This window comes from Bos taurus, chromosome 15, assembly GCF_002263795.3.
Source record: "Bos taurus isolate L1 Dominette 01449 registration number 42190680 breed Hereford chromosome 15, ARS-UCD2.0, whole genome shotgun sequence".
NCBI classification, from domain to species: Eukaryota; Metazoa; Chordata; class Mammalia; order Artiodactyla; family Bovidae; genus Bos; species Bos taurus.
The window spans coordinates 57,234,919-57,248,636 of record NC_037342.1 but is presented as its reverse complement, the minus strand read 5'-3'; the positions used below and the strand labels follow the sequence as shown (position 1 = coordinate 57,248,636).

Here is a 13,718-nt window from a genome sequence, read left to right as displayed (position 1 = left end):
GGATGACAGTGACATGAGAAGCACTGCAAGAGAAAACGGATCAAAGTGCAGACTCCTGCTCAACCATGTATTTTCATCCCTTTTCACAGGACTATGTACACTCCTTGATCCATACCTTTTCCATGATCAGCCCCCTCATTCAGCCAACACACTTTTCTTGTCTCCACTACTCATAATTGGTGGGATTATCAATTCTACCTATATTTTAGGCAGTCTTTCTCATATATATACTCCTCTCCTTCCCTTTCTTCATTATTGTGCCAAATTTCCCTGGAATGTCTCTTTCTCCCCTCTTGCTATTGTCTTTTTTGTAAGCAAAAAATAAATCTCAACTGTGGAGGTCTAAAACTGTGAGTGCCCTTATTCAAATTAAAGAGTCCATTGACTCCATTTTCCTCTAAAAAAGCTTTGCTTTTCTTTCTTCCAGTAATAGCCTTCAAAATCAATAGGAAATTCCTGAGTCCATTTTATTGACTTGCCGCTATATTTTCATTGCCTGTATTTCAACAATATTGTTTTCTGTCATTTTGTATATGTGTACCCATAATTTTGTATATGTGTACCATATATTAGTTTTTCTACAAAATTACAAGAATAAATGGGAAAATGACCATTATTTACAACCTATTCCTGCTGCTGCTGCTGCTGCTGCTAAGTCACTTCAGTCATGTCCGACTCTGTGCGACCCCATAGACAGCAGCCCACCAGGCTCCTCTGTCCACGGGATTCTCTAGGCAAGAATACTGGAGTGGGTTGCCATTTCCTTCTCCAACCTATTCCTAATAGGTTCCAAATTTCACATAAGAAACTGTCAAAAAATAAAAACTGTCAGAACACAGACTACTTAGGTAGACAAAGTATTTAAAATAAGAAAACAAACGATGTGCTATAGAAGCTCCTGTGGGGACTCACACTCCAAACACTTTACCACTTACTGACTAGGTCATATTGGACATGGTGTTTAATTTCTGAGCCATGTTTCTGTCTCTCTGCAAGGGCAAAATAATATCTCCTCTCCAGGGTTACTGTCAGATGAATGGGAATATTCACGCACAGGACCTGTTGTATGAAACACTCTAACACATTATCTGCTATCATTATTTCTATTCCTAATATCAGTAGGTATACTATAATGAATAGAAGCATTGAAGTCTGGATGCCTAGGTTCAAAACTGCCATTAATACTTAACTTTTCTCAGGCTCAATGGTCTATCTATAAAATAGGGTCAATATTATTGCCCATCTCAAAGGGTTGTTTGCAAGGATTAAATGAGATAGTCCATATAAATAACAGCTCAGTACCAAATAGGAAGTGCTCAATACATTTTACCTTTTATGAGTTATACTAGACTGTGAATTCAGCCTTTAAAACTAGAAGACTGCTGGGCTTTGAAAACACACACATTAAACTCCTAAATACTTTGTTCTTATTTTAAAATGCAAAACTGCCTTAAAAAAGAATATTATGTGTTGTGTGTGTGTGCCGCGCATGTGTGTGTGTGTGTGTGCGCACATGTGTGTGTGTTGGGGGAGGGAGTTTAAAACTGATTCAGGTGTCGTTTATGTCTCAACAGGCAGAGTCTACCACAACATGACCTACTGAAAACTGGAAGAGGCAATAATCTGGCAGAAAATCAAGTAAATAATGGGGTGTAGGGTTGGGGTTGGAGTTTTCCTTGGGCTTTCAGGTATCCCAAGGCAGTAGGTACAGACCAGAATCTGCCCCGTTTCACAGCTGTGTGAATTCCAAGCTGCGTCAAGCCTGGAGCTCTATGCTAGAACAGTCTGGTCAGAGTGGCTGAGCCACGTCCATGCGTTCCCTCAGAGGCTGGGATTCCTGGTACAGGGCAAACTGCAGAAGGAATATAGAACCAGTGCACAGGCACAGATTATAACGGGGGTCTCAGAAAGGTCCAGGGCCACTCACTTAATTGAACCCTCCTGGAATAAGGCAGCTAGACTTAACTGAAAGAAAATGAGAGCAAGCATTGAACAGGAGAAAAAAAATTTTTTAATGGAAATTGTTCTTTGAAATTACCTCATGTGGGGGAAAAGCTGCTATATATGAGCCATTGTTTATAAGTTTACAGATACCTGGAAAGAGAAGAATAGAACATTAACTGAGTTAGTTTAATTGAAGAATTCCCTCTGAAGCAACATATATAATACTTAGATCAATAAATTAATTTTAAAACAAAATATCCCAAATGACTTCCACAGCTGTACCACCTACAAGCACAGTGACACTGTGAAAGAGACTGAATCTAAGAGTCTAATTGTGTCCTTATAACAATAATAAATGGAGCTTTGCAAGGTGCTAACAGATGGCACTTTGCCATATCATGAAATGTGGGCATTTTTTTACCAACTTATTTGGAGGCAGATGAACCTGGAACAACTTGCTTTTCCTCAAGAAAAAATGTCTCAAAAGGAGACTGTGTATCAAGAAATGTTTAATTCTTTAATGCTGATCCAAAGAGAATAAATAGCAATATGTGACTCTTTTTAAAATTTCTTCTGACCCAATGAGAGTGTAGTGAAATGGACTCTCTCATATCGTTTTGGGAAGACTAGATATTGATAAAACTTTTCTGAGGAGAAATTTTTATTGCAATATCATTTACATTAGTAAAGAATCTGAAGGAGATCAGCCCTGGGATTTCTTTGGAAGGAATGATGCTAAAGCTGAAACTCCAGTACTTTGGCCTCCTCATGTGAAGAGTTGACTCATTGGAAAAGACTCTGATGCTGGGAGGGATTGGGGGCAGGAGGAGAAGGGGACGAGAGAGGATGAGATGGCTGGATGGCATCACTGACCCAATGGACGTGAGTCTGAGTGAACTCCGGGAGTTGGTGATGGACAGGGAGGCCTGGCGTGCTGCGATTCATGGGGTCGCAAAGAGTCAGACACGACTGAGCGACTGATCTGATCTGATCTGATACATCAAAATTAGGGAATTGCTTCATTATTAGCGTTCAAACAATTATATTAGGGCTTGGTAAATGACTGAAGTTTGATGAATGCTTATAACAGAGTATTTATAGCTATTTACAATAATGTTTTCAGGCATACTAAGGGCTTGAGAAAATATACATAATGGTAATTTTGAAAAGGACAGAAAATTGTAAACATTGGATGATTCTAATTATGAGATATATATGTATGTACGTAAATTTAGCACTATTTTGTAACAATGCCAATTTTTAAATTTTATTTTTATACCCTTCTCTGTTTATTGCATGTTTGACAAAGTGCATGAATCATTTAAATGTCAATTTTATCTTTAAAGACTACATAAGCACATAGTGCTATCATTTAGACACATTTGTAGTTTACAGTCTGGATTTCTCTATATTTCTTATTTAGAAAACATCTGATTAACTGTAAAATTTTTAATAAAGATTTAGTGCTTAAATTAATTATTTTGACTGCTAGATAATAAATTAATTATTAATCAGAAGAGAACCAAAATCTGAAAACTCCTCTTTGGATGACTTGAAACATAGTTCATTTTACTAATGTGGCATTCTATTTGAATGCAAATTAGTAGATATTAATACAAGTTTCCATTGGCTATCAACTCTTTATTTTTAAAAGTTTTTAGAATGTGACTAACACTATTTCTTCAGCCATCTTTTTCACCCTAACCAATGGCCAGCTCATCTGATACCTGCTGTTTTCTGCTTTGCTCTGTGTAAACTTTGCAATTTTACTTAATTTTCCCTGGTGATACTTTCTCAGTTTTCTGTTGCATCAGACATACTATAGCACAGTGCTAAACATTCAAACAACACAGATGTTTAGAAAGCTAAAGTTAGGTATAATCTCACCTTTCAGAGATAATCTCTAAAATATTTCATATAGAGTCTAGATTTTTTTCATCTGTGTTTAGGAAATGGAATTATATTAGACTTATAGTTTTGTAATAATTTTTTCAACTTAATAATTGCTTTCAGCTATCTTTCAAAGTCAACAAATAGAGAACTGATACTAATTCTCAATCTCCATCAGTAAAGGGTCTATGTAATATACTTTTTATAATATGTAGAGTATAATAGATGCTGAATACATTTGAGTTGAGTGAATCAAATCACATCATTTTTAATGGATACATTATGTGGATATAACCTAGTGGACAAAGTATCTCCAGTATTACTCTACTGGAGTAGAGTACTCTATTCTATTTTCTGTTTATAAAGCCACAGTGGACAAATATCTACATATATCATTATTCAAGAGTCAGATTTTTTTCTTTGGAAAAAATTTTAAGAAATAAAGTCTATGTTCCAAAGTTTTTGAACATTTCACATTTCAATACATGTTGCCATATGCCCTTAAAAAAGCTTTGTTTTATTTTGTTTTCTTTCATTAAAGGCTGAAAAAAGAGGGTTGAGAATTTGTTCACTGCATTATATCCTCATATCTAATGCAAGAAGGCAAAGCTTCAGTAGTCAAAAAATACTTCTGAGTGTAATTAGTAAAAGTAAATACCATATTGCATTTTGAATTAGTGTTCTTACCCACTTTTGATATTCCATTTTCATATTTGGTGTGCTGCAGCATGTGATAGACTATTCTGCTTCGAGTAGCATTGCTGAAGAAGGTGTCCTTATTGTTAATTATGAAGCTGGGAAGATTAAGGGGGTTGGTTTTAATATTCAGAGCAGACCACAGAATCTAGCAACAGTTATAAGGTCCTGGGTAGTCATCCATGCATTTTTCCCCTTAAAATGAATGCATGTAAAGTATAGTAAATCAGAAGAGAAACCCTCTTCTTAAAAGAAAATCATTTGGCTACAGTTATAAATAATACAGGGCATTATCAAATATTCATTTTAATATCTTTCAGTTTATAAGGAAGCCTAGATATCCTCATAGTTCTTGTTGAGCACGAAACAAAAACAGATTGTCTTTTGCCTCCCATAAATTTTGTACTACCTTAAGCAATGTGGTTCCAAATAGAACACATTAACAATTGATGTCATTCCCCCATACCTGCACTTTCCAAGCGAGGAGCTAGCTTATTTTGTTTTCAGTACTTTAGCGATAAGCAATGTTTCTCCCTTTCCCTTCATGTCCTACTCTCCCAATGCACAAAGAGTTGCATGAAATAAATGTGAGAGCCAATTATGTAAAGAGCAAAAGGGTGATTTCAAGAGATGTTGGGAGAAAAGATATGGGAACTCACTGGTGAATCCGTGCACGGCTGAAGGGGCCAGTATAGCAGTCTGACTCCTCCAGGTCTGGGAAAGCTGACTTGTCGAGAACCATTGGGTTTTGGGACATCCATTTTTTGATTCTCCTAAAATATTTTTGCACCCTGGAACAAGGTCACATTTTTTAACTGAATTAAGTTGCATTCCAGAGTCACGAATGTCTACCTTTCACTACCATTCTGAAAAAGAGTTTCCCAAAGACATACATACATCCACACTCATACCCACACACCTGTATTATTTCTGTGCTCACACAAAGGAAATACATTCCAAAACAAACCAAATCTTGCATTTATTTAAATTCCTTCAGGACAACTAGGTTATCCTCATAAGAAAAGTCTTGTGGAAAAATATTAGAAACTCGTTATGTATAAAGATGACATAGGAAAAAGCATAAAGAATAAAACCAGTGAGATTATTTATTAAAGGTGTTTGTATACATGTATATGTGTGTGTGTGTGCGTGTGTGTGTGTGTGGTTACAGATCACTTTAGAAAATCTACAGCAATGTGGCTCCACAAACATGGAAACTGAAAAGAAAGAAATGGCTCCAACATACTCAACACACTCAGTTTTAGGAGCCATAGGTCCTATAAGACCAGCAAGGATTTTGGAATCAAGAAAAATTGTGTTCAAAGGCAGCTCTGCATTATGGGTGCTGTAGGGACAAGTTATTTAACTTCTTGCCTTGGTTTCTTCACCCATGAAAGTAATCATACTGACATTGCTAGACAGTTGTGAGTTGGTGTTTTACTTTAAACTTGATTATTAACAACAAGTAAAGTTGAGTCAAGGAGCCTTTGTTGTACTTTCAGGACTTTAATGGACAGTTAAATCACCTGAATATCTTGTTAAAATGCAGATGCTAATTCAACAGGCTTGAGTTCTGAGACCCTGCATTTCTAACTAGCTTCTGTGGTGCTCATCCTGCTATCCATGAACTCAGCTATGTTATACTTATAAAAATGTGCTATATTTATACACTATGAGGTCTATCTTTGGCAATTTTTGGCTTCTTCTGTAATAGTAAGTCAAAGTGGCAGGAAAGAATATTTTCCTAGAGAAGTACAATGTCTCATAATATTTGTTTGGTCAACTCTGCTGCTGCTGCTGCTAAGTCGCTTCAGTCGTGTCCGACTCTGTGTGATCCCATAGACGGCCTCCTACCAGGCTCCTCTGTCCCTGGGATTCTCCAAGCAAGAACACTGGAGTGGGTTGCCATATCCTTCTTCAATGCATGAAAGTGAAAAGTGAAAGTGAAGTCGCTCAGTCGTGTCCGACTCTCAGTGACCCCATGGACTGCAGCCTTCCAGGTTCCTCCATCCATGGGATTTTCCAGGCAAGAGTACTGGAGTGGGGTGCCATTGCCTTCTCCATTGGCCAACTCTGCTTAAACTTTAAAAAATTTAGTACAACAATCTGCAGGCAATGATTGTATCTTAGAAATTATTTCACTAAAGTCTATTATGGTAAAAATACCATGCATAATTTGAAACAAATGTCAAGTCTTGATGTTAAACTTTAGCACGTAAAGAGTTTGGACCTTTTCTTTACCAAATAAGGTTATCATTTAGATGCCAAATCTTTTTTTTTGGTTTTTCAGGGACCAGAGTGTTTCTTTCTAGCCTAAAATAACACATTAAAATTATCTGAAGAGTCTTTTTTGTTTCTTCTTACTACAAAGAAAGTCTCTGAAATCACAAAACATCACCACATTCTAGCCACTTGTGCACAGACATGTGAAAACACTGAGTGTGTTTTAAAGCAACTATTCTAACTTTTCAAATTCAGCCTAGTGAAGAAAACAATGGTATAGAAGCGAGAGGATGAAATTGCCAGTATGGAAACTGAGCCAAACATTTCCAGTCTTTGAGCTTTAGGTCCCTCATCTGTAAAAACAGGAAGTAATTCCATCTGTCCTACTTCATTAGGTGGCTAGGAGGATCAAATAAAAGAGGCATCTGATGACAATTAGAAAACACTGATAAGCTACAGGACTCAAGGGCCTATTATCTCTGACAAAATTAGACAAACGAAATAAAGTGACTTTTAGATCATCATTGACCTTTTAAAGAAAAATAAATCATATTATCAGCTTAGGCTTTTCACACACTTACTGTGAAGGAAAAAATGATGCCTGCTAATGAACTGCAGTCAGTTCAGTTCAGATCAGTTGCTCAATTGTGTCCGACTCTTTGCAACCCCATGAATCGCAGTATGCCAGGCCTCCCTGTCCGTCATCAACTCTCAGAGTCTACCCAAACCCATGTCCATTGAGTTGGTGATGCTAACCAACCATCTCATCTCTGTTGTCCCCTTCTCCTGCCCTCAATCTCACCCAGCATCAGGGTCTTTTCCAATGAGGCAGCTCTTCACATCAGGTGGCCAAAGTATTGGAGTTTCAGCTTCAGCATCAGTCCTTCCAATGAACACACAGGACTGATCTCCTTTAGGATGGGCTGATTGGATCTCCTTGAAGGCCAAGGGACTCTCAAGAGTCTTCTCCAACACCACAGTTCAAAAGCATCAATTCTTTGGTGCTCAGATTTATTTATAGTTCAACTCTCAGATCCATACATGACTACTGGAAAAACCATAGCCTTAACTAGACGGAGTTTTGTTGCCAAAGTAATGTCTCTGCTTTTTAATATGCTATCTAGGTTGGTCATAACTTTCCTTCCAAGGAGTAAGCATCTTTAATTTCATGGCTGCAATCATGATCTCCAACGATTTTGGAGCCCCCAAAAATAAAGTCAGCCACTATTTCCACTGTTTCCCCATCTATTTGCCATGAAGTGATGGGACTGGATGGCATGATCTTAGTTTTCTGAATGTTGAGCTTTAAGCTAACTTTTTACTCTCCTCTTTCACTTTCATCAAGAGGCTCTTTAGTTCTTCTTCACTTTCTGCCTTAAGGGTGGTGTCATCTGCATATCTCAGGTTATTGATATTTCTCCTGGCAATCTTGATTCGAGCTTGTGCTTCCTCCAGCCCAGCGTTTCTCATGATGTACTCTGCATAGAGGTTAAATAAGCAGGGTGATAATATACAGCCTTGACGTACTCCTTTTCCTATTTGGAACCAGTCTGTTGTTCCATGTCCAGTTCTAACTGTTGCTTCCTGACCTGCATACAGGTTTTTCAAGAAGCAGGTCAGGTGGTCTGGTATTTCCATCTCTTTCAGAATTTTCCACAGTTTATTGTGATCCACACAGTCAAAGGCTTTGGCATAGTCAATAAAGCAGAAATAGATGTTTTTCTGGAACTCTCTTGCTTTTTCCATGATCCAGCGGATGTTGGCAATTCAGTCTCTGGTTCCTCTGCCTTTTCTAAAACCAGCTTGAACATCAGGAATTCACAGTTCACGTATTGCTGAAGCCTGGCTTGGAGAATTTTGAGCATTACTTTACTAGTGTGTGAGATGAGTGTAATTGTGTGGTAGTTTGAGCATTCCTTGGCATTGCCTTTCTTTGGGATTGGAATGAAAACTGACCTTTTCCAGTCCTGTGGCCACTGCTGAGTTTTCCAAATTTGCTGACTTATTGACTGCAGCACTTTCACAGCATCATCCTTCAGGATTTGAAAGAGCTCAACCGGAATTCCATCACCTCCACTAGCTTTGTTCATAGTGATACTTCCTAAGGCCCACTTGACTTCACATTCCAGGATGTCTGGCTCTAGATGAGTGATCACACCATTGTGATTATCTGGGTCGTGAAGATCTTTTTTGTATAGTTCTTCTGTGTATTCTTGCCACCTCTTCTTAATATCTTCTGCTTTTGTTAGGTTAATACCACTTCTGTCCTTTATTGAGCCCATCTTTGCATCAAATGTTCCCTTGGCATCTCTAATTTTCTTGAAGAGATCTCTAGTGTTTCCGGTTCTATTGTTTTCCTCTATTTCTTTGCACTGATTGTCAAGGAAGGCTTTCTTATCTCTCTTTGCTGTCTTTGGAATTCTGCATTCAGATGCTTGTATCTTTCCTTTTGTATCTTTCCTTTTCTCCTTTGCTTTTCGATTCTCTTCTTTTCACAGCTATTTGTAAGACCTCCCCAGACCACCATTTTGCATTTTTTTTCTTGGGGATGGTCTTGATTCCTGTCTCCTGTACAATGTCAAAAAATTCCGTCCATAGTTCTTCAGGCACTCTATCAGATCTAGTCCCTTAAATCTATTTCTCACTTCCACTGTATAATCATATTTGATTTTATTTACGTCATACCTGAATAGTCTAGTGGTTTGCCCAACTTTCTTCAATTTAAGTCTGAATTTGGCAATAAGGAGTTCATGATCTGAGCCACAGTCAGCTTCCGGTCTTGTTTTTGCTGACTCTATAGAGCTTCTCCATCTTTGGCTGCAAAGAATATAACCAATCCAATTTCAGTGTTGACCATCTGGCGATGTCTATGTGTCAGGACATGTCCAATGCAGTCATGGTTGGATCTGAATCACATGATGTGAAGATCTAGCTTATTACTTAATTTCTTTGATTCTCATTCAGTTTTCTCATCTCTTAATTGAAGGGATATCCTGATAACTAAATAGATAAAGCCTGACCCTACAGTGCAAAGTGAAGACTCAATAAAATTTATGACATTAATAAGGAAAAGGAATATCACTACTACTTCTACAACCAACACAACCACCCCCAGGCCATAATTGCAATCTAATGTATTATCGACACTCTACCAAACCAGATAATCACAATGGTGTGATCACTCACCTAGAGCCACTCATCCTGGAATGCGAAGTCAAGTGGGCTTTTGGAAGTATCACTACGAACTAATCTAGGAAAGGTGAGGGACTTCCAGTTGAGCTATTTCAAATCCTAAAAGATGATGCTGTGAAACTGTTGCACTCAATATGCCAGCAAATTTGGAAAACTCAGCAGTGGCTACAGGACTGGAAAAGGTCAGTTTTCATTCCAATCCCAAAGAAAGGCAACGACAAGGAATGCTCAAACTACTGCACAAGTGCACTCATCTCACACACACACTAGCAAATAATGCTCAAAATTATCCAAGCCAGGCTTCAATGATGCATGAACCATGAACTTCCAGATGTTCAAGCTGGATTTAGAAAAAGCAGAGGAACCAGAGGTCAAATAGCCAGCGTCTGTTGGATTATGGAAAAAGCAAGAGAGTTCCAGAAAAACTTCTACTTCTGCTTTTTTGACTACACCAAAGCCTTTGACTGTGTGGATCACAACAAACTGTGGAAAGTTCTTAAAGAGATGGAAATACCAGACCACCTGACCTGCCTCCTGAGAAATCTGTATGCAGGTCAACAAGCAACAGTTAGAACTGGACAAGGAAAAACAGACTAGTTCCAAATCGGAAAAGGAGTACATCGAGGCTATATATTGTCACTTTGCTTATTTAACTTATATGTAGAGTACATCATGCAAAATGCCAGGCTTGATGAAGCACAAGCTGGTATCAAGACTGCCACAAGAAATATCAGTAACTTCACATATGCTGATGAAACCACCATTATGGCAGAAAGCGAAGAACTAAAGAGCCTCTTGATGAAAGAGGAGTGGAAAAATTTGGCTTAAAACTCAACAGTCAGAAAACTAAGATCATGGCATCTCATCCCATCACTTCATGGCAAATAGATGGGGAAACAGTGGAAACAGTGAGAGACTTTATTTTCAGTTCAGTATAGTCGCTCAGTCATGTCCAACTCTGTGTGACCCCATGAACTGCAACAAGCCAGGCCTTCCTGTCCATCACCAACTCGGAAGTTCACTCAGACTCACGTCCCTTGAGTCAGTGATGCCATCCAGCCATCTCATCCTCTGTTGTCCCCTTCTCCTCCAGCCCCCAAACCCTCCCAGAGTCAGAGTCTTTTCCAATGAGTCAACTTTTCCCATGAGGTGGCCAAAGTACTGGAGTTTCAGCTTTAGCATCATTCCTCCAGAGAAATCCCAGAGCTGATCTCCCTCAGAATGGACCGGTTGGATTTCCTTGCAGTCCAAGGGACTCTGAAGAGTCTTCTCCAACACCACAGTTCAAAAGCATCAATTCTTTGGCACTCAGCTTTCTTTATATATAGTCCAACTCTCACATCCATACATGACCACAGGAAAAACCATAGCCTTGACTAGACGGACTTTTGTTGGCAAAGTAATGTCTCTGCTTTTTAATATGCTATCTAGGTTGGTCATAACTTTCCTTCCAAGGAATAAGCGTCTTTTCATTTCATGGCTGCAGTCACCATCTGCAGTGATTTTGGAGCCCCAAAAAATAAAGTCTGACACTGCTTCCCCATCTATTTCCCATGAAGTGATGGGACCGATGCCATGATCTTCGTTTTCTGAATGTTGAGCTTTAAGCCAACTTTTTCACTCTCCACTTTCACTTTCATCAAGAGGCTTTTGAGTTCCTCTTCACTTTCTGCCATAAGGGTGGTGTCATCTGCATATCTGAGGTTATTGATATTTCTCCCGACAATCTTGATTCCAGCTTGTGTTTCTTCCAGTCCAGCGTTTCTCATGATGTACTCTGCATAGAAGTTAAATAAGCAGGGTGATAATATACAGCCTTGACATACTCCTTTTCCTATTTGGAACCAGTCTGTTGTTCCATGTCCAGTTCTAACCGTTGCTTCCTGACCTGCATACAAGTTTTTCAAGAAGCAGGTCAGGTGGTCTGGTATTCCCATCTCTTGAAGAATTTTCCACAGTTTATTGTGATCCACAGTCAAAGGCTTTGGCATAGTCAATAAAGCAGGAATAGATGTTTTTCTGGAACTCTCTTGCTTTTTCCATGATCCAGCAGATGTTGGCAATTTGATCTCTGGTTCCTCTGCCTTTTCTGAAACAAGCTTGAACATCAGGAAGTTCACGGTTCACGTATTGCTGAAGCCTGGCTTGGAGAATTTTGAGCATTACTTTACTAGTGTGTGAGATGAGTGTAATTGTGTGGTAGTTTGAGCATTCCTTGGCATTGCTTTTCTTTGGGATTGGAATGAAAACACCTTTTCCAGTCCTGTGGCCACTGCCGAGTTTTCCAAATTTGCTGGCATATTGAGTGCAGCACTTTCACAGCATCACCTGCCAGGATTTGAAATAGCTCAACTGCAATGCTGTCACCTCCACTAGCTTTGTTTGTAGTGATGCTTTCTAAGGCCCACTTGACTTCACATTCCAGGATGTCTGGCCTAGATAAGTGATCACACCTACGTGATTATCTGGGTCATGAAGATCTTTTTTGTATAGTTCTTCTGTGTATTCTTGCCACCTCTTCTTGATATCTTCTGCTTCTGTTAGGTCCATATCATTTCTGTCCTTTATTGAGCCCATCTTTGCATGAAATGTTCCCTTGGTATCTAATTTTCTTGACGAGATCTCTAGTCTTTCCCATTCTGGTCTTTTCCTCGATTTCTTTGCATTGATCACTGAAGAAGGCTTTCTCATCTCTTCTTGCTATTCTTTGGAACTCTGCATTCAGGTGCTTATATCTTTCCTTTTCTCCTGTGCTTTTCACTTCTCTTCTTTTCACAGCTATTTGTAAGGCCTCCCTAGACAGCCATTTGCTTTTTTGCATTTCTTTTCCATGGGGATGGTCTCGATCCCTGTCTCCTGTACAATGTCACAAACCTCATTCCATAGTTCATCAGGCACTCTATCTATTAGATCTAGGCCCTTAAATCTATTTCTCACATCCACTGTATAATCATAAGGGATTTGATTTAGGTCATACCTGAATGGTCTAGTGGTTTTCCCTACTTTCTTCAATTTCAGTCTGAATTTGGTAATAAGGAGTTCATGATCTGAGCCACAGTCAGCTCCTGGTCTTGTTTTTGTTGACTGTATAGAGCTTCTCCATCTTTGGCTGCAAAGAATATAATCAATCTGATTTCGGTGTTGACTATCTGGTGATGTCCACGTGCAGAGTCTTCTCTTGTGTTGTTGGAAGAGGGTGTTTGCTATGACCAGTGCATTTTCTTGGCAAAACTCTATTAGTCTTTGCCCTGCTTCATTCTGCATTCCAAGGCCAAATTTGCCTGTTACTCCAGGCGTTTCTTGACTTCCTACTTTTGCATCCCAGTCCCCTATAATGAAAAGGACATCTTTTTTGGGTGTTAGTTCTAAAAGGTTTTGTAGGTCTTCAAAGAACCATTCAACTTCAGCTTTTTAGCATTACTGGTAGGGGCATAGACTTGGATTACTGTGATATTGAATGGTTTGCCTTGGAAACGAACAGAGATCATTCTGTCGTTTTTGAGATTGCATCCAAGTACTGCATTTCGGAATCTTTTGTTGCCCATGATGGATACTTCATTTCTTCTGAGGGATTCCTGCCCGCAATAGTAGATATAATGGTCATCTGAGTTAAACTCACCCATTCCAGTCCATTTTAGTTCGCTGATTCTTAGAATGTTGACATTCACTCTTGCCATCTCTTGTTTGACCACTTCCAATTTGCCTTGATTCATGGACCTGACATTCCAGGTTCCTATGCAATATTGCTCTTTACAACATCAGACCTTGCTTCT

The 13,718-nt window shown here is 38.9% G+C and overlaps 1 protein-coding gene across 8 annotated transcripts in view; it reads right to left on the bottom strand.

The window, feature by feature from the left end:
• The window catches only part of ANO3 (anoctamin 3), a 457,212-nt gene that overhangs the window by 105,353 nt on the left and 338,141 nt on the right, over positions 1 to 13,718 (bottom strand). For all 8 annotated transcript variants that reach the window (XM_059874526.1, XM_059874525.1, XM_059874527.1 and 5 more), the window contains 3 exon segments: positions 5,190 to 5,321; positions 4,522 to 4,628; positions 2,039 to 2,094 (listed from right to left, as the gene is read on the bottom strand). In XM_059874526.1, coding sequence (XP_059730509.1) covers positions 2,039 to 2,094; positions 4,522 to 4,628; positions 5,190 to 5,321 — 295 coding nt within the window.